General features: G+C 48.4%; 2 protein-coding genes across 5 annotated transcripts in view; one reads left to right on the top strand and one right to left on the bottom strand.

Annotated features, from left to right (window-relative positions):
• Positions 1-9,515, bottom strand: part of COL4A2 (collagen type IV alpha 2 chain) — a 169,972-nt gene extending 160,457 nt beyond the window's left edge. Inside the window, exons 1-3 of one of the 3 annotated variants that reach the window (XM_077854964.1) lie at positions 9,406-9,515; positions 8,309-8,395; positions 8,152-8,206 (exon numbers count right to left, since the gene is read on the bottom strand). In XM_077854964.1, the coding sequence (XP_077711090.1) occupies positions 8,152-8,206; positions 8,309-8,352 (99 nt within the window). In that variant the 5' untranslated portion in view covers positions 8,353-8,395; positions 9,406-9,515. Of the gene's footprint in view, positions 1-8,151; positions 8,207-8,308; positions 8,396-8,681; positions 8,796-8,911; positions 9,075-9,405 lie in introns of those variants that run through there. The other 2 variants (XM_077854963.1, XM_077854962.1) reach the window with 2 other exon arrangements.
• Positions 8,218-20,516, top strand: part of COL4A1 (collagen type IV alpha 1 chain) — a 141,599-nt gene continuing 129,300 nt past the window's right edge. The window contains exon 1 of one of the 2 annotated variants that reach the window (XM_077854967.1): positions 8,218-8,262. In XM_077854967.1, coding sequence (XP_077711093.1) covers positions 8,233-8,262 — 30 coding nt within the window. In that variant the 5' untranslated portion in view covers positions 8,218-8,232. Of the gene's footprint in view, positions 8,263-9,129; positions 9,250-20,516 lie in introns of those variants that run through there. The other variant, XM_077854966.1, reaches the window with a different exon arrangement.

The following is a 20,516-nucleotide window of genomic DNA, read 5'->3' on the forward strand; positions in this document are numbered from 1 at the left end:
TCTATCCACCTGCTTATCTACCTATCTATCCATCTCTCTGTTTCTCTATAATCTATCACCACCTACACCCATAATCCATCCACCAGTCTATCGTCCATCTACATCTTTCTAGCTACCATCTACATCTATCACCCACCCATACTCCACACACATAAATAACATACATATATTTTAGACATAATATACACATGTACATTTTACATACCCCACACTTCACATACTTTGAACATGCGTTCATATTCTATGGCTGGAGATTTGTCAGCCTGGCACAGTGGTTAAGAGCAGAAATTTTGGAATAACCAAGTCCTGGGCTCCACTCCCAACCTCATTCCTTACAGTCTGTAACAAGTGCCCTAACCTGTGCATGCCTCAGTCTGCATGCCTATAGAGTGGGGTGACTGCAGTGCAGTGGGCATTTAGCGGGTAATGTGTGATGGTAGCTTAGCTCTGTTTCCGGTACCAACATGATCTGCAGGCAGGAGCTGTCATGTTTCTCCTCCGGGATACTTTAGCTGTTCCTCGGTGTTCTGGTACTCTAGAAGCACCTTTTGGGGTTACTCTTTCTGATGTAGATTTCAGGAGACTTCACAAGCCCTCCCAGGAGCCTCTCCCTTTTCCCCAGCGTGGAACAATTGCCCACAAATGTGGGTGTGGGGAGGGGTCTGCCCAGAGCGGCCGTGGCGCTGGCTGGTTTCCTGCATCCCTACTTCCCCATAGCACTGTGTTGTTACTGCCTGGCCACTGCTAACCAGCATCTCTCCTGTTGGACAGGCTGGAGCCTTGAAGGCATCCCAGGGAGATGTCCTCTGTCCTCGTGCACCCCAGCACTCTGCAAACACAGTCACAGGTCTAAAAGTGCTCGACATGCAGAAAAAACATCTTGTTATGTAATTTCTACCAGGTACCAGAAAATTGGTCTGTGGTGTTCCATAACACACATTCTTCTTCAGTTCCCACGTGGGAGATCACTGAACTGGGCAAAAGCAGCAAAATAGGAATTTTATGGGTGGAGCTGAAACAATTCTTAGGAAAAAATGCAAATCTTTCACAGAGAGATCAACGCTTCCTTTATCATCATGAACAGTTAGCTGTGTCCAGTGGGGGCAGCATTTAATTTGGAAAAAAAAAAAAAAAACAAAAACCTAAGAAAAACAAAACAAAACAAAAAAACCCAACCCAACAAAAAAAAAAAAAAAAAACAAGTGAGAAAAGCTACAGTTCAATCTTTTATTACTTGTTCCATGACTGTATTCCTCATCCAAAGGATCTGTTTGAATACTTTCAGCTAACTACATCCTTGCTCACTGCTAGAACAGACACTTTACTGAGGGCTCACTGCATCTCAGGGCCTGGGGCATAGGACCCAGCATCGCACAAATCCCAGAGGGAAGATCAAACGTGCCCTCCACTTTGATTTGTGAGACCAGCAATTACATAGAGGATGAGTGAAGACAAATGTTTAATGTCTGTGCATGTTACGGATGATGATTTAAAATCATTAATATCTAATGATAATTTAAAAGTCCCAGCAATATGAGAGGACAGACACTTCAGACTCTTAAATGGGTCTCCGTTCCAAGGGACAGAAGCTCTAGCAGGGCACTGGCCTCTGACATCTGGGCTCTCTGATAGTGAGGGGGCAGGGTGTCCTTCGTGTGCCTGGGGCTGTGGGCTACAGTGAGGACACAGGGTGTGTGAGAAGCTACAGAACAGAACTGGCCAGGGCTAGGGGCCAGAGGCTTCTCTATTCCTGCAGGTGGTGATACAGGCAAATGTGTGAGGTGACAGCCACTGGCCAGCAGCCATCCTTGTTCTTGGCCCTTTCCCTAGCTCATTACTGGAGTGGAGGTTGTGGCCAACTGGAGATGTGGCCCATGGCACTCTAAACTCCACAATGGGGCTATTAGTAATGCAAGGAGCACATAGAGGTGGGGCTCCTGGACCCTGGACATCCAGGTAGAGCCACCTTCCCATCCCTGTTGTTCACGGGGTTTTATAGGTGAGGAGGAAGGGGTGGGCTCTCCTTTTAATGCAGTGCCCGTGGACCTATGGATGCTGGTGTGCCATATTAGTAAGAACTAGGGTGTGAGCAAGCAACATTTAACGTCTGTCTGAAAGCGACACCATCGTGCAAACCTGTCATGCATCACAAAGTCTGCGATGTTTCCTCCCCGGTCAGGCAGTCAAGAAGAGGGAGGCTACTGTAGCTCACCCCTGGACCCCCTAAACAGGCTGAGCTGTGGAAACTCCATCAGGATGCCTTTCCTGCACTGTTTCCATAAAGCACTCCACCCAAGTTAGGAGGACAAAAGCTCCTTCGCCAGGCAGAGGCCACTGCTGCTGTATTTCTAAGCACACAGAAGTGCCCTTTGTTACTTAGTCTACTACAGAAAAGATGGAACCGTATTTCACTCTTGCTGGTCACATCAGCTGTTCACTAGTGTAAGACCACTGCTTCTCAGCTTTCTCTTACACTCACTCGCCTGGTTTACTGCACACCTAATGGGGCTGGTCAGTGGCTTCTAGGAGCAGGTGTTTGCTTGGAAATAATCTAGATTTGCAGGAAAGCTGCATAGGTAGCGCAGAGGGTCCCTGAACACCCTTCACCCGGAATGATGACTACATCAACCTCATATAACCTCGGTGCATTTCATCAGAACCAGAAATTCACATGAGTACATTAATAAACTACAGACTCTATTAGAATTTTGCCAGTTTTCCCATTAACGTTCTTTCTCTCTTCTAGAATCCAATCCAGGATACCAACCACATTGCACTTAGAGGGGCAGGATTTACAAAAGAACTCAAGACTTCAAGAGGCAGCCTCACTCATGAGGCAGAGAAGCTTCTCACATCCTGAAGATAAAATGCCTACTGCAGCATATTTATTTTTAAGTCACATCCTGCAGCAGCACACATGCTTACCTGGAAAAGTATTTCCATCCCAGTGTCACAATTGGGAAGGGTGGGGGCCAGCTCACCACACAGGGGAGCACCTACAGCGGGTGTGGGTGCCCTGACCACCTGGAGCACCCCAGCACGGATACCATACAACACAACGTTCCACCTTCCCCATGTCCCAGAGTCAAGTGATCTCATACAACACAACATTCCTCCTTCCCCATGTCCCAGAGTCAAGTGATCCCATACAACACAACGTTTCGCCTTTCCCCATGTCCTAGAGCCAGGTGATCCCATACAGCACAATGTTTCATGTCTCCATGTCCCAGACTTGACCTGGGGTCACACAGCCAGTTAGTAGGGCTTTGTGTAGTCAGTGGCCCCCCAGAGGCCACAAGCCACTGCACAGGCTGCCTGGTTTACCAGCCTAATAAGCCAAGGCCGGGGTTCCAGACTTCACCTATCACTTTGGCAGTAGTGATGATGCCCATCGACCCCAGAAGACACAGCAAGAGGCCAATTCCAGACCTTTCACTAAAGCTCTCAGAGTGAAAGAATAAGATGATCCAAAACTGCCTTCTGTGTCATGAAGGCTCCGTTACATCATCATCAAACATAATGTTGAAGGTGTCTCCACACTGCACCTCTGCTTTTCCCTCAAATCGTCTCTGTTATTAAGGGAAGCCAGTCACCCATTCTTAATCCTCTCCCCAGAAAGATAATCCTTTGATTTACTATTTTAGCAAAGTCTTTGTTTTCTATTCTAGAACTTTTCACTTTTTCCCTCTCTCTCTGCCTCCAAATATTCCCAAGGACAGTTCAAGGGCTGTGTCCCCTCTGTCCACCCTCTGCAGCCACATTTAGTTATGTAAGGTTATGAGAAATTCCTCGTGTTATTTACTATGGCCAAGTCATGCTGGCCACCTAGGGAGCTTTCCTGGCCTCCAGAGCTGGACACATGCTTCATGCTTGTTTTTCCATTAACAGAGGAGGAACCCTGTGATGCTTCCCCTCTTGTTAGGGGCCCTGATTGTGAACAATAGGACTAGTGCTCTCAGAAATTGGGGAGAGACATGGTCTCATGGATTCCTTCACAGAGCACGGAGCATCTTAGTACAACACATTCTTCACAACTGATCAATAAGCCAAAAGGAGAAGAGAAAACCTCAGAACAGATTGTCCTTTTTTTGGCTAGGGGGAGGGAAAGGTGTGGCTGCTCGCAGGAGCATTAAGTGAATTAGTGAATTTTTCAGGGCATGGAACCCTGGGAGAGGCCTGGAAATTGCAGCTGATGCTGAAGGCAAAGTAGAGCCCAGCATTTCCTGGGGTACACGGCACCTGCATTCCAGGTCTCCTGGCTGTACCCTAACACCTGTGGGAATCTGGAGTGTGTGGCCAGTCTCCCCTTGAGGTCATGAGGTCAGCCCAGCCCACAGCGTATTTGATCTCAGAGAATCTTTGTTCTCTGGCATTCTCTTCCTCCCAGAATCACAGCTGACTGGTCTCACAGATCTTCAAGGCTGTTGCCCCATCTCTAGAGATAAACAACAATCCTCTACACAGGCTGCAAAGAGAGCTCTCAAGTCCCCATGGTGGCTCGGCCTCAGGAACCTTCCCTCACACAGGCCCCGTAGACCCTGGTGCGCTCACTCCCTGCCAAGCTCTGGGCTGGGGCCTGTGTGTCCACTCATCCAATAGCCCTGCTCTGAAGGTGCGTGTCCCTACTCACAGGCCCACTGTGGGGTGGGGGTGGGGGGCTGGCCAGGGCGGAGGGGTCTGGTGAGTGCTGGTGCTGTAATACAGCTACTCATTGTGGTCCCTGGGGATCTGCCTTCAGTGTCCTGCATGGTGACCCCTCGGCAACAGGCCTCGTAGGACATGCCATTTGTGTAAGTGCTCAGCGCCCTGGCACTGTACCCAAGGCAGGGTGCCTTCAGGAAGGGCAACTTGCACAGAGCATGCATGTCCATGTTGGGCCCTGACCTCAGGCTGACCAGCAGGGCTTCTGCTCCCTTCTCTCCCTTTGGACATCCGATTATATCACTTCAACCTTGCTCTGGGCTCCTACTCTTCAGAGCAGAGCTGCATGGGAGGAGGAGCCATATTTCCCTTTCTACAATCCAGGGTGCGGGCTTTGCTCTGTTAGTCACGGTCAAGAGCAAAGAGAAAGCAGAACCAGAAGACTCAAAGACTAAAACTCAGCAGCATCCTCACTACTGACTTCCAGTAGTAGTGATCCCCAGTAACTTAGCAGGCAGGTGCTGGTTCAAATCCCACATCTGCACTTACAAAGAGAGAGCCTGTGAGCAAGCTGTGTAAACACTGTGTGCCTCTGTTTTCTCATCTGCTAATGGGGGTAACAACAGTTACCCACTCAGGTAGATGTGTTTCCCATGAGGCCTGGATGGCACACAGATTGGCTGATAGGAAATATTCATTGAATGACTGTCTACTTTCTCTTTGAAAGAAAAAAAAGGGGCGCCTGGCTGGCTTAGTTAGTAGAATGAGTGACTCTTGATCTCAGGGTTGTGAGATGAAGCCTTGCATTGGATGTAGAGATTACTTAAAAATAAAGCCTTTAAAAAAATAATTGTCTATGCTGAGTGACATAAGTTAATCAGAGAAAGACAATTATATGATCTCACTCATATGTGAAATTTAAGAAATGAAACAAAGGATCATAGCAGAAGAGAGGAAAAAATAAAACAAGATAAAATAAGAGAGGTAGAGAAACCATAAGAAACTCTTAATCATAGGAAACAAACTGAGGTTTGTTGGAGGGGAGGGGAGTGAGGAGAGGGGGTACCTGGGTGATGGCATGCATGGAGGAGGGCACATGATGGGATGAGCACTGGGTGTTACAGAAGACTGATGAATCACTGAACTTTACATCTGAAACTAGTAATACATTATACGTTAATTGAGTTTAAAAACCTTTTTTTAAAAATAAATTAATTTAAAAAAATAATTGGCTATTCTTTTCGATAACCATTTTCAGCTGCTTCTGCTACAAAGCACTCCAAACCACAGGGAGTAGCCCCCACGCCTTTTTTTTTTTTTTTTTTTTTTTTTAACTGGCTTGACCTACCTATGGAGAAGAGTCCTTGAGACAAATGGGCAAGGAGACAGGGTTCTTGAGCATGGCAAACATGTAATGGAGGAGATGAACTTGCCATGAAAAAGACAGATTTCTCAATGGATAGAGTGAAGGATCAAGGAATTATTTCATGAGTAATAGTTACTAAAGCCAGTAATCAATAAAAAGTTAGTAAGTAGAAGATTCATGGTTGAATATAACAAATTGTGTCTCTGTTGAAGAATATATAACCCATGTCTCTAGTAAAATGACTCAAAATGGCAAGTGACTCCAACTGTCTCCCAACTCAATACTCTAATTCAGTGGTTCCCAAACTTTGGCATCTAGTAGAATGCAGACTCCCAGGCTCCACCCCAGAGAATCTGATCATAAGATCTAGATTTGGAGGAAGAAAAAAAGAAAAAGAGGTTCATCTAGATTCAGAGCAGAGATCTGAAGTTTTAACCAGTCTCCCCAGTTGGGCACAAGGCTCCAAGGTGAGCTTTCTGAGAAGCACTGCCAGACCAAAAATGTTCTCGGTCCCGCCCAAGAATCAGAGAGCAGAGACTCAGGTGAGTCTGTAGCTTGGAAGGGGTTTGGGAGGAAGGCACAGAGGTAGGCACCTGCCTCTGTAACATGCAGGTGAATATTCTCTTCCTGTTCTAGGTGCAAATACTGGGATTCAGAATTTGGGAGACCAGGCCAGAGCTCTGTGTGTACCCCAGTCTTCCACCCACAAGCCCTTTCTAGCAGTTTTAGGATCAGTCCCAGATATAATTCATCAGACTTTCACCATGCCCAGGAATGAAAACACGGTATTACAAAAGTGGTTCTAGGGGCCAAGGGGGCGTGGAGTCAGTGCAACCAGTGCATACACTCTCAGCATGTCGCAGGGCTGTCCTCTCCATCCTCCTCCTTTGGGAGCGTGTGTGCTGCTCTGACTGGGGCCAAGTCCTATATGTTGTGCGTGTGCATAAGGACCACGAGAGTCCGTGATTACAGTGTGTAGGTGCTATCTTCTTAAATCAGGACATGTGAAAAGGAGTCAGATCTGAGCTTTCTGAAAGCTTTGGCCTGGTCTGTTCTGGTAAAAGTCTATGGATTCCTCTTCTGACTTCCCAGTCTGTGCCAGGAACTGGAGCAGAAGGCAGAAAAGTGAGGCTAAGGGTCCTTTCCAAGCTAGAGTAGCTCTTTTTCAATCACTGCCTTGAAAATCCTTGTTTGTTTCACATGAGGACAGAACAATGAAAATAACAGAATTTCAATCAAACCACAAATGCGGCTTCCCATGGTCCTGTGTTTGCACTCTACCCCCACAGGGAACCTTCAAGAGCCACCTGGGAAATCAGGTACTGGGTTAGAGTGGGGATGGGGGGGGGTGCGGTGGGGGACACCGTGCATTCCTTCCATTTTTGGTCCCAGTTTAAACATCTGTGTCCGAGACTGAAGGGACAGCCAAACCTGTGGCTTGTCAGCCTCCTTATGTCAAGCTCAATGAAAGTGGCTCCAACTATTTAAACACAATTCACGAAATTCTACAGTGCAATCCCAAGCACACAGACAACAGGGCAGAGCAGCCCTGAATGCACCTTAGCACCTTCCACCCTGGCTAAGACTTGGGAGAAAACACAGGGTTTCTGCCATTCTTCACTCACATGGGTTAAAACACAGTACACTGCTGTCTTGGTCTCCTCCTGCTCTGCCCATTCCCCAAAAGCCTCTCATTTAAAAGCACCAGAAAACTCTCTGCCAAGGTTGGAATCTAGACACCCGCTTCCCAACACCACAGACGTGTTTCTTCTGGGTACCCTGGCCCCTCAACGCCATGTGATTGACAGTCTTCCGTCTAGGAAGCCAGGGTTTCACTCTAGCATAGCAGAGGATGCCACAGGCTATGTTTTAAATTACTGGCTGGGGGTGGGGGGGTGGGGGCGACCACGGCCTGTAACACACAGGTCTCGAGTGGGGGAACCCACGGCAAGGCAAACTTGAGAAGTTCTCTGGGCAAAGCAGCTCTGTCCGAACCTGGACAGGGTCAGGGCTGCACACAGAGGTGAGCTCACACATGCACACTCAGGTGAGCACGCATGCGCTGCCTCCTGGCAAGGCCACTCGGTGTCCCTTCCACTCTCCCCAGCACCAGTCAGAGCCCACGCCCGGGGCCCACGACTCACCGCCAGGACGGTCTGGGCCAGGAGCCCCACTGTCACAGCCCCCAGCAGCAGCCACCTGGGTGAGAGAGGGGAGAGAGCGCCATGAGCCTGGGCCTCGGCTTGAGCTCCGAGGTGCGCGCCGGGCCCCGTCCCCGTCCCCCGCAGGAAGGTCGCTTACCGCCGCAGGGCAGGGCTGTGCGCCGAGCACCGGGGTCGGTCCATGCTCCTGACCCGCCGCTCCGGGCTCCGCGCGGTCCCTCCTCGCCTGCAGGGCGAGGCACAAAGCGGGCTTAGCAGAGGCTGGGGAGGGAGCATCCTCGCCGCGGGCCTCCTTCCGCGAGAGGCGGCCGGGCGGGTGCGCCCCCATCCCCGCAGGGCTGCGCCGGAGCCGCTCGGGGTCCCGGCAGGAGGAGAGGGAGCCCCGCACTTAGGCCCCGCTCTGCGCCCCCCGCCCCGCCCCGCCCCCCTTGGGCACAGCGCGGCCCCGGCCTGCGCAGGGCGCCCCCGTCCCAGCCTCGGCCCGGGCCCTGCGTCCCCGCGGCCGCCCTCACCTCGGGCCCGGCGTCAGGGGCCGGCGGCTCGCATCCGGCGCTCCGGGAGCCGGCCCGCTGCGCAGCGGCTGCGCCTCGGCCCTCGGGGGCGCCGGTCGGGGGCGGGCGCGGGGGCGCAGGGGCGCAGGGGCGCGGGGGCGCGGGGGCGCGGGGGTGCGGAGCGCGGAGCCCTGGCGTCCCGGCGCGCGGCGGCCACAGTCCCCGGGCCGCGCGCTCCCGCCGCCTCTTACCCGCGCCGCAGGGTCCTCCCCTTTGAGACGCCGCCCGCGCGCCGCGGAGGGGAGGGGGCAGCGCCAACAAATTGGGGAGCTCGCCGGGCCGCGCTCAGGTCTCCGCTGCGAGCGGCCGCGCCCGGGACGGTGCGCAGCGCTCGCGCCCCGGCCCTCCGCCCTCCAGCCGCCAGCCGCGGCCCCCGAGCGCCGGCCGCCGGCCCCCCCGGTCCCCGCCGGCCCCCGCCGGCCCCCGCCGCCCCGGGCGCGCCACCATGGGGCCCCGGCTCGGCGTGTGGCTGCTGCTGCTGCCCGCCGCCCTCCTGCTCCACGAGGAGCGCAGCCGGGCCGCCGCCAAGGTGAGTCCCCAGCCGGCTCCGCTCCCCGGCGTCCCGCCCCGCGCCCCGGGAGCCCCGCGGGCCCCTTTGTCCCCGGACCGAGCCGCCCGCCCGCCCCCGGGGTCGCCCTCCCCGCGCCGCCCCCGGCCCGTGACCCCGGTGGGCTGCGTCCCGCACCCATCAGGGAGCCTCCTTTGTTGTGGGCCGGGTCGGGAGAGGCGGAGACCGTCCCCGGGGCCCTGGGCAAGCGGACCGAGCCGGTGCGCACCGTGCGGCGAGCGTGCCCGGGAGCCTGCGGGACTTGGACTCGCGCCCTCACCTGCCCCGGGCGCCCGGGGGTGGGTGCGGGGTGCGGGGTGCGGGGGTGCAGGGTGCGGGCGGGGGGTGGGGCACGCGCGCCCCACGCCGCTGCGAACCCGCTCTCGTGCCGGGGAGTCGCTTTGGACGTGTTCTCCCGTGCTTGGGCGACTGTGCTGGGTGATGCCGAGCAGTGCTGGGCCGTTCGCCTGGAAACAGCTGTATCTGTGCTTTCCCACGACTTTTCTGTGGCCGAAGCACGCTCGAGAGCAGAAGTGGGGCTCTCGTGTAGTGCACTTTCAAAGACTTAACCAAACTCGACTCCTTGCCTTGTGTTAATGCACATTAAAAAAAAAAAATTATAACCACATTATATTTGAGTGTGAAACCAAAATGAAACTCCATCTTATTGTTCTAAGCACAAACTGTTTTCCTAGTTTTCATTTCCTCCGGCTGTGTGCTTGCCCGGAAAGGATCTGGGAGCTGGGCTTGCAGGAGTAAAGGCTTCGAGCTCTGGACCGTCCTTGATGTACTGTTGTTCTTTCTTTTTTTTTCCTTCCTCTTAGACAGAATAAAGACCTCGGCTGGTCCCCGGTGTGAAAGCCTTGGAGACAAAACCCCTAGGAAGTGTGGCTTCTAAAGGCATTTTGCATTCTCCCCCCACCCCCGCAAGGTTTAAAAATTACTTTGCTACTTTGCCACATTTCCTACTTATTGTTTTACCGTTTCAGATCCTAATCTTGCTCTTAGGTTTTGTTTGTTTGTTTGTTTTCCCTCCTCTCCTGGAGGAATGATATTCAGACTCCACTGCATATAAAATGTATTAACTGTTACATGCCAGAGTGAGCCAGGAGTATGCACACACATCTCATCCCAGGGCAAGGTTGACTCTTTACTGGCAGCTCCTTCATTGGCTGTTGAAAGGACTAGAGATCACAGCAGCAATTAACTTGAGACAGTTTCTCCCAGCCCTGAGTCCAGCCAAGCACCATACTCAGTTGTTTAAACGCTCTCCAGTAAAGATGACAAAATACTTTCAAAAGAGGAGTCTTTATTTGGGTGTAGAAATAGTGACCAAAAGATTTAGTACTTCCAAGGAGAAGTTGCTAAACTTGATGATGAGAAAATGAGAGAAAGTTCTTCTCTATTTGGAAATACGAACCTCTGTTTGGACTTAGATTTTCTGGTTGATAATACTAGCAAAGCAAAGCTAATTATAAGAACTCGCTTTTCAAACAGCTAGGACTTTAAAGAACAAGCCACATGCTTATGGGGACTGCTCTTGCCTGGGAAGTCAAACTCATTGCTGTTGTTTGGGATTATTTTACTTCCCTTTAATTATTCTCTGAGGCCCAAGCACATTCCTGTCCACTGGCTTGGCTCTAAACCTCAGGGTGTCCTATAGTGTTTTCAGATACCTGGCACATGGGTGACACCCTCTGATCAGTCACCAACTGACTCAGCAGGAGTTATCTTTACACTTTGTTTTTCCTGGTTTAAGTAGAGAGATATGGGTATAACCTATGGATGTGCAAGAAAATCCATTTAAATGTAATAATTTATCTAATTTTTAAAATCATTTCACTTTTTATGTCATCAAGAACATTCTTTTTGCTTACCACTTCCCAAAATTACCTGTTTGGAACCCAAAAGTTGAAATAGCTCCAATATTGATCCTAGCAAAATGCATTTTAAAATACATTAAAAATATGTTTGAATGATAAAAGGGATTCTTGGATTACCCTATGCCTTTGAAAGAGAATCTGAATCACAATTCACCTACATGTGTACCTGTCCAAACATCACCTGTGCTGGGCAAGAATAGCGCTTTCCTCTCCCCAACCCCCCCCCCCCCCACACACACACACAAATGAAAGCCTATTTGATTTTATATTTGACCGTATCTGCCATGGTCATATTGTTCATTTACTAGATGGATTTTCTGAGCCAGTGATTTTTTTCCCCATGCCCAGTCTATTCTGACTCCCTTCCCCAACTTATTGTTTCTGAAGCAAGAAAGGAGGACAAGAGTTCAAGCCTGAGATAGAAGTGTGCTCAGAGTGTTAGGGTTGGGGATGCCCTGTGCTCTGAGTTATGCAGTCAGATTGCAGGGAATTGTCTCTATGGCATGCAGCCTCAGACTCCTCTCTCTCAGTCTGTGTGACCCCCCTGTCAACAGAGGATATCTCAGGATCAGAAGTGTGAACTTGCCTAGAAGTGCGGTGATGCCTGCCCACTGGTATTGGCATGTTCACACCATTACTCACTCTCATGGAGCTCAGTGACCCAGAACCCACGGGAAGTGACATTTAGTTCCCGTGTGAGTATGGACTCTGTTCTGTGGCAAATGTCATTTAAATGAGGAGGTTGGTCTCTCCTCTGGGCCCAGTGACAATGAACATCAGCTCAATATGTCAGGAGTGATACTGGTGAAGATGTAACCCAAACCATTATGTTCCTTATGTATAGAATTGGACCAGAAGGGAAGTACCTCTGATCCCTTGGCAGATCTGTCCCTTCTTCCAGGGGGCCATCCTTTCCTTCCTTTGTTCCACACATGCACCCTGGGCCTTCTTGCATACCCTGCACTCTGCCTGGCCCTGGCCAGGCAACAGTGAATGGGACCCACTCTGCCTCCAGGAAGCTTGCAGTTTGGCAACAAATGCTGAGCCACAGGCAAACAAGGCAAGGTACATCAGGGGCCCTGTGAGCACCTAATCAGCTTTGCGAAACTCAGAGGAACTTCTAGGAGGACATCCACCTCCAAATGTGAGGGGGAAATAGGAACGATGAGCTCAGCGTATTGCTTTCATGAGTAGTTATGGTGCATTGTACTCAGAAGTATGATGAATCTACCTGTCCTTTCATAGACCTACAGGTCTTTGCATTTAAAAATGACCCTAAGGTTCCCTCCTTTGAGATACCAAGATGCCATGGCTTCTCTTATCAGTCGTGGTAGCTGAACTTTCCCCCCCGCCCCCGAGGCGTAGAGACATTGAGGGACTGGTCTAGGTGACCAGTGGTAAGAAGCACCCAGCTCCCAGCCAGAGCCCTTTCCTGAGGCTGCAGGTACATTGGGATGTTTGGAAGGTTGCCACATGGATGGCTGATTCTATGCTGGAGTGCCTTTAGGAACTGACCCAGAAAACCTACCCTCACTTGGGCAAGGACATGAGGGAATTCACAAAACCCTGCATTATTCATTAACAAGACTGTGGGCAATGTCTTGGGACCAGTAAGGATGGCCATGACTTTATAAATTCAGTTACTTAGTGAAGAGCTGGTAAAGATTTTGCAGACAAATTGAACCCACAAGTGACTCTCTAGAACAAATCGTTGTGCTGTAGAAATCCAGAGGGCATCAAGAATTAAGTTATAATACTTGTTTTGAAGAAGTATAGACAGTGTTTGTTAGAACATTTGTTCCAGGAATTTAAAAAGGATTAACCTCATTAAAATACCTCTCAAGCAGATTGAGTATTTTGAATTCTTGAGATAGAGTAAGCAAAAGCAACAATAGGATGCCGAAAATAATATCATTAGAGCATTGTTCTTCCTGCTATTATTAAACAACCACTAAAAAATGTTGACTGTAGAACAATACAAAAGACATATTCCTACCATTCTTAGGCATACAATGAAAGAGGATATAAACCAGGACACGTTTCAATGGTTAATTTCTTTTGAGGCATTGAACGCTGTAAGAATTACTTGGGGTTAATATTTTTATAGTCTGGTACATGGTGAACTGGTTGCATCCTGTGTTTCCCTCTATTGTTCTCCTGGTCTTAATCCAGTGACATGTGTCTCTCCTAGCTTTCCTTCTGTTTCTCCCTTCTTCCTCTGCCCAGATCCTTCGTGCGGGTATGCTGTGGGGTCCGGCCAGTGGGCTCCTCTCTCCTTCTCTAGCTGAGGAGATCTGCTCTCATGATTCCTTATTCCATGAAGGGGGTTCCAAACCTTTTTCTTGAACTCCAGCCTAGGATCTTCAACATTCCCATGGGACACGTCACCTTGGCTTTGGTCTCAGACTTAGCAAATGTGTTCCAAGCTGAACTTAATGTCTTACCCATACCGACTGCCCATCCCCACTCCTGCTGTTTGGTCGTCGACACCCAGCTTAGACATGGTGGCTTTACCTCAGGGCTCCACTCTGTCTCTTTTTAACCGCTGTGTCACTCGGTCACCAAGGCTGCCATGTCTTCTTTCTGTGCGCTTCTCAGCGTCCCCACCTGCTTTCTCCTCCCAAGGCTATGGCCCCCTTTCAGGTCTATTCACCTTCGGCCTGGGTTTTGCCACAAAACCCTCTTGGCTCCCATGCTTCCTCCAGCCTCAGGCTCCCGCCAGCCAGTTCCTCGTGTTGTCCTGCGGCTGGTGGTCTTCGGGGGTCCCACTGATGGTCACGGGCAGCCTCTGACGGTGGCTGCATACCGTCTAACCGAAGCTCTCCTTTGTGGTGGGCTGGTTTTTGTTTGTCTTTTCCTGCTTGATTTTCTATAGAGCAGTTTCAGGTTGAGAGGAAGGTGCCAAGATTTGCCCGTATCCCCCCTTTGCTGATGCAAACACTGCCTCCCCTTCTGTTGATGTTGCCCACCAGAGCGGGACATTTATCACCAAATGGATGACGTACGATGACACATCAGCATCACCCAGAGTCTGTAGTTTACATGAGGGTGACTCCTGGTGTTGTGCATTCCCTGGGTGTGGACAGAGGTGCAGTGACACGCCGCCATCCCTGTGGCGTTACACAGAGTATCTTCACTGCCCCCAGGACCCCCTGTGCTCTTCCTGGTCACCCCTCCCCATCTTGCTGGCAACCCCTCATCTACTCTGATCTCTTCTGGAGTGTCATAGAGTTGGAATCATGTGGGATGTGGCCTTCTCACAGTGGCTTCTTTCACTGAGTAATGTTCCTTTCAGGTTCTAGTGTGTCTTTTCGTGACTTCATAACTACTGTCTCGTTAGCACTAAGTAATGTTGCACTTGCTGGATGGACTGCGGTTTATTTGTCCATGCACCTGCTGAGGGGCATCTTAGCTGCTTCCAGGTTCTGGCAATTATGAATAAAGCTGCTGCAGAGTTTCAGGTGGACATAAGTGCTCGACTCCTGTGGGTAATACCTGATTGACTGCTGGTCAGTATGGCAAGAGTATGTTTAGTCTTGTGAGTGACTGCCAGGCTGTACCCCAAAGTGGCTGCACCATTTGCATTCCCACCAGCAGTGAGGGAGAGTCCCTTTCCCCATCCTCACCAGCATTGGCTGTGGGCAGTGTTGGGTTGGGGCCACCCTCCATAGTAGTGCTATCTCAGTGCTGCTTTAATTTGGACTTTGCGTGCCTTCATGACCTGGATCCGTGGAGTTTATCTGGCCTGATTCTTCATCACTCCCCAACCCATAAGCTGGATGATTGTCATGAAGGACCAATCTTTGTGTTCCATGGGATGATGTCATCTCTTTGAGCCTCAGGTCCCTAACCAGTCATACAATGTCTGTGAAAACCTTCACCTCCCTCTGTGCGGTCCTGCGCCCGAAGCCGAAGCAGGTTCAGCACTTAAGTGATGTTGGTTGTTATCACTGCCAAGTGGCTGGGACCTCATTGTCTTATGTCTGAGGCTTCTGAGACACCACAGGACAGAGCTTCTTTCTAAAATTCCCCACTGTGTGGAGGAGCACTTGACTCATGGAGGGAGATCACTAATGACTAGTAATTGGTGCTAGTGTTTCTGGCGAGCGTTCACTCACCAGCCCTGCAAGAGCCCCAGTGCGATTGTGTGCTGGCTCACGTGAGTGCTGTGCCGTCCCCGTGGCAGTGTTAGGAACAGAAAGAGAATTAGTGCCAAATGAAGGTGTTTCCTCTTCGTTTGGAATTTGGAGTAGTTGTTGCACGACAGACTAAACATGACTTGGAAATATACACAGTGCTGAATTCTTTATGTAAATAGTTTATCCCGTGGTTTAGTAATATTCCTAGCTTTCCTATTTTTAATGTTTAATCCGCACACTATAAGAGCATTTTAGTCATCTGAGTTTTACGGCTTGCTGGATTTGTGGTAAAAGAAAAGATAAAGATAAATGCAAAGTGCCCGATCAGATACGAAAGGGATATTTCCCATACCGCGAGGCTTTTGCAAATATGTTGGTTTTATCTCTTGCTGATAAAGAACAATTCTTCAACCTCTTCATCTTTTACTGCTCTTAGAATCAATACTTAGTTCAGAGCTTTGGAATTACTATTGTTCGTTCCCGAATAAATACCTATGTGTACTGTGGGTATTTCTTTCGTGCTCAGATAACAGCAAGAGATACTGCCTGTGAACTGGATGAAGTCAATACGATGTCAGTAGCTCTATTCTCATCTTACCAAATATACTGACCACAGGAAAAGCCATTCGCACATGCTCTCAGAGAGGGGTCAGCTATTTAAATTATGTTTTCCAGCTCAGCGCGATATTTGGAGACACAGTATTCCTGTATTTGACATTTCATGAAAATTGTTAGAATTTTATTGAGTTTCTGCTTTAGAAAAATAAACATATTCCTTCATCATGAACAAAACTCAGGGATTTCTGGTTGTGACTCTCAGTGTCTCCAGAGCTGCTTGCTCAAGTTTTTCACAGCAGCCACTCACACCTGGAGATGAAGGAGGTTCAGAGCGGCTGGAGTAGTGAGTAGTGGTGTGTCTTCACTTTGGAGAAGTGAACATTCCTAATGTGTGGCATAGCATGGGGGACATTCTGCAGGCCTCAGAATGTTACAAATAAACCCAAGGATAACTCTTTTGTTATTATTTCTTTGTTTCTATTAAAGAAATATTTTATTTTTATTTTATTATTTTTATTTATTTATGATAGTCATACAGAGAGAGAGAGAGGCAGAGACACAGGCAGAGGGAGAAGCAGGCTCCATGCACCGGGAGCCCAAAGTGGGATTCGATCCCGGGTCTCCAGGATCACGCCCTGGGCCAAAGGCAGGCGCCAAACCGCTGCGCCACCCAGGGATCCCCTATTAAAGAAATATTAATGTATATTTTAATCAGTGGAACATTGACTTACATCTCTACCAAATTTTTATAAAGTAAATTTCATATTTTTGTAATATGAAGAAAACAATCACAGTTTATTCTAAAACCCCATAATTATCCTTTTATGTAACTAGTCAGCAATTTTGAGCACAGGAGTACTTATTTCTATATCATCCAATTGCATCAGCTTTAAAATGTCATTTTAAAATGTAAGTACCCCTTTTCCTAATTAGCTTTAACTTTCAAGTTGCATTTTAGAATTTTTTTTAGAGAATATAGTAACATTTTAAAAGCTTGAGTGAAGGTGTATCACTGTCTTTTTTACCTATAACATGCAAGGTTTTAGTAGGAAAAGAAAAGGTCACAGAACCTTTAATTTGGCTCTTTTTTTTGGTAATGTCCATTTGGAAAATACTTTATATCTTAAATAGAAGTAATTGTATATTAAGAGGTCAGCTTACTTCCAAGGACTCTAAACTTAGCCACGCAAAAGAAATGTCTAAGTCTGTAGGAGGCTTGGCCAGAGGGATACATTTACACAACTTTTTGGAAAGAATCTGGAGAGAAGCTCTGGATGGGGTTGCAGGCACTGTCGTTGAACACAAGGGTGCCGGTTTGCATCTCTTGCTGTGCCTCTTCTGAAGCTGTGTGACCCTGTGCCAGTGACCTCCCTCTCTTCACTCACATTTCATCGTCTGTGCAGTGGGGATAGTAGTAGTGTCTCGCTTGGGGGGACACGTGAAGATTACATGAGTTAATGTTTAGAAAGCATTTATGCAGTGACAGGCACTCTTCTCTTGGTTAAATTAAAAACGAATTCTGAGGAATAAGTAGCAAAGTAGCTCTATCATCAAGGGAGGGTGTTGGGGCTGGAGACCACAGAAGGTCACCTGTCCCAGTAGTCCTGGCTCTTGAGCCCACAGCATAATCTCCTGGAGGAATTGGAGAAGCAGAGATGCCAGGCCCCCCTCCTAGAGTTTCTGAAGCAGTGGGTGCGGTGTGCACCTGAGAACTGCATTTCTAACAGGAGATGCGGCCGTGGCTACTCTGGAGACCTTAGGTTTTGTCTGTTCTCTTCTTAAAGGGGCAGATGCTTGATGCAGGTGAGCAGTAATCCTGCTGTTCTGGGACATTGGTTTGCCTTCCAAGAGAAGCTGAACCATTGGGCACCTGGGTGGCTTAGTGGGTTAAGCGTCTCCTTCGGCTCAGATCATGATCTCAGAGTCCTGGGACAGAGCCCCATGTTGGGCTCTCTACTCTGCGGGGAGTCTGCTTCTCTGTCTCCCTCCCCTTCCCACCCCCACCCATGCCCTATGTCTCTTTCTCTCTCTCTCTCTCTCTCAAAAATAAATAAATAAATATCTTTAGAATCTGAACCATTGTATTAAAAATGACTCTTACAATTTTCCTTTTCTTCTTTTCATATTGGTTTTTGTTGCCACTGGTGATCTCAGTTCTAGCCCTGCGGTGCCACCTGGAGGGTGGGAAGCAGGAAGAAGGTTCTAGAAGCATGTATGTGGAGTGTCAGGATGCTTGAGGGTTCATTTGCAGAGGGTTTGGCTGGTGGGAATTGGGGGCAGCTGGTGCCTACAGAAGATGCTGGTCCCTTCTGGTCCTCTTCTCCTCAAGGCATGGGACATGAGTTTTCCCATGATTATCCATGTTAAGTCAGAGCTTTTGCCATCCTTATGGCTCTGTTCATGCCCGTACGCCTGCTGAGAATGTGCACAGGTGGTTTGCTTAGGGGCTGGCCAGCCAGAACCCAGGCAAGTGGTGGGACTGGCCCCCCGGTGTGTGACCGCCACGTCTTGTAGCACCCATGCCACCACCCAGTGGGGCCTCTGCTGCTTGGCCTCCCCATGAGGCATTTCTGTTCTGTATCTTATTACGGCTAAAACTATTTCCTGGATCTTAAAGACCTTTTGGGGTTAGTGGTTTAAAATAACTCCTAAATTTTGGTCAGGAAATGGCCTATAAAATTAAGATAAACTTGCCAAAGCAGGAAGATGGGATAAATACTACAACGTGGGTAATTGAGCCTCTGGGTCGGATGTATTTTGGATAAGAATGCAAACCTGGTCCAGGCATAGTTCTGTTCACTGATGAACTAGGTAGTACATACTATTTATTATAGAGGGTGTGTAGCAGGCTGTGTTCTTGGCTCAACCCTTATCCATACCTTATCTTTCACACACATTTTTGCGTTGGAAACATGACACAACAACAGATGCTTTTTATCAGTTCCTTAAAGCAGCTCCAAACAAATAGCTTTGGGTACCTCAGTAATAATTAGATTTTGTTTTTCCAAATACTGTAAATAATAAGATTGTATTTCTTTATTCTGGAATTTGGGCTTTTAAAACTTAAAAACAAATTTACAATTAGCCATTTATTATTATTCCTTCTTGACCCTAGAAATCTTTTTGTCTTCCGTGGAGTTACCATGCATGAGTATATTATAGAGACACGTGTTTTTCTTTTGCCTGGATAATTCATTTAAAACACACAGAACTTCAGGCATTGTTTTAGGCTAGAAGGCAGATTTGTAATCAAAGCCCCCTCCCTTTTACATCAATGAAAGTAAATAAGGCTGAGAATTCACTTAAGCACATATCATAGGGCAATTTTTTTTTTTTTAAGATTTATTTCCGTATTCGTTGGAGACACACAGAGAGAGAGGCAGAGACTACAGAGGGAGAAGCAGACTCCCCACAGGAGCCCGATGTGGGACTCGATCCCAGGACCTTGGGATCATGACCTGAGCCGAAGGTAGACATTCAACCACTGAGCTGCCCAGGTGCCAGCCTAGCACAAATTAATAGGTTCATAACTCAGAATCTTGCTTTCGGCATTCAAAATCTGTTCAATAAATGTGTGTTGAGTCTCACTTGAGGTCAGAAAACATGCCAGCAGCTAGAATTTTTCTTGTGCTTTGTATTTTGATATATGCCCAAGGTAACAAAAATTTTAATAATGGCGTGAGAGGTGTTACACTGGAAAATTTAAACCTTCACTGTTTTCCTTTTTTCCTCCAGAATTTTCACTTGGGTTCTGAAACTCTAGAAAGATCACCAGAGTGAAAGATGATGTGGGGCCAGACCACACGGGTTTAAATTCTTGGTTCACCAATAATGAGCTGCTTGACTGTGGGCAGCCTGCTCAGTCTCCCTGTGTGCTGGTTTTCTCATCTGAAAGTAGGAGCGATGCTACTATACTCCTTTACAGTGTCGTTGTGAAGATGGGACTCACGTGATAACATGTTTGAAGCACATAAATGAAGGACTGCCCTATCATGAGTCCTGGACACATTAGCTCTTATTGGTTTCATTATTATATGATATTCACCTGTAACTAAAACTGTGCAGGCTGAAAAAATATCTTTCTTTGACCTCTACATCATTCTTTAAAATTCTTGGATAATATATAGATACTAGGATTATAATGATATTCACATACATGCTTTAATTAAGTTTTTATTGCCTAATTGGAAGGGGATAGTTCTGCACCTAGAGCATTCCAAGGTGGAAAACTGGATGTTGAAGACAAAACTAACACGATGAGCACATTGGGATGAAATGCATTGTCCTGATTTCATGTTAGGAAGTGGCCACATTCACACAATTTCAAATTCTCACGAGATGCCCTGACAGTTGGTCTTTGAGGGCCACTCTGAAGAGGGTGTCTTCCCTAGGTTTCTTCCTAGGTGTGGCTAGTGTGAAGTGAGCATGGTTGGACAGAATGTTCTGCAAAGGTGGGAGCCACTTTCCAGAACTTTCTCCCTGACCTTGTTCAAATGAGAAAGGGCATCTTTTCCTTAGCCTGAGAAATGGAGGGTTCTCAGAGCTTTGTTTCCTCAACTTCCCAAATACATGTGGGCTCTTGGAGTCTGATCATTGACTCTGGTAATTATCATATCCACTGAGTCCAGAGTTGATGGATTTCCCTAAAGGCAACAACCCTATCTTTTAG

This window comes from Canis aureus, chromosome 17 (genome assembly GCF_053574225.1).
Source record: "Canis aureus isolate CA01 chromosome 17, VMU_Caureus_v.1.0, whole genome shotgun sequence".
Classification (NCBI taxonomy): domain Eukaryota; kingdom Metazoa; phylum Chordata; class Mammalia; order Carnivora; family Canidae; genus Canis; species Canis aureus.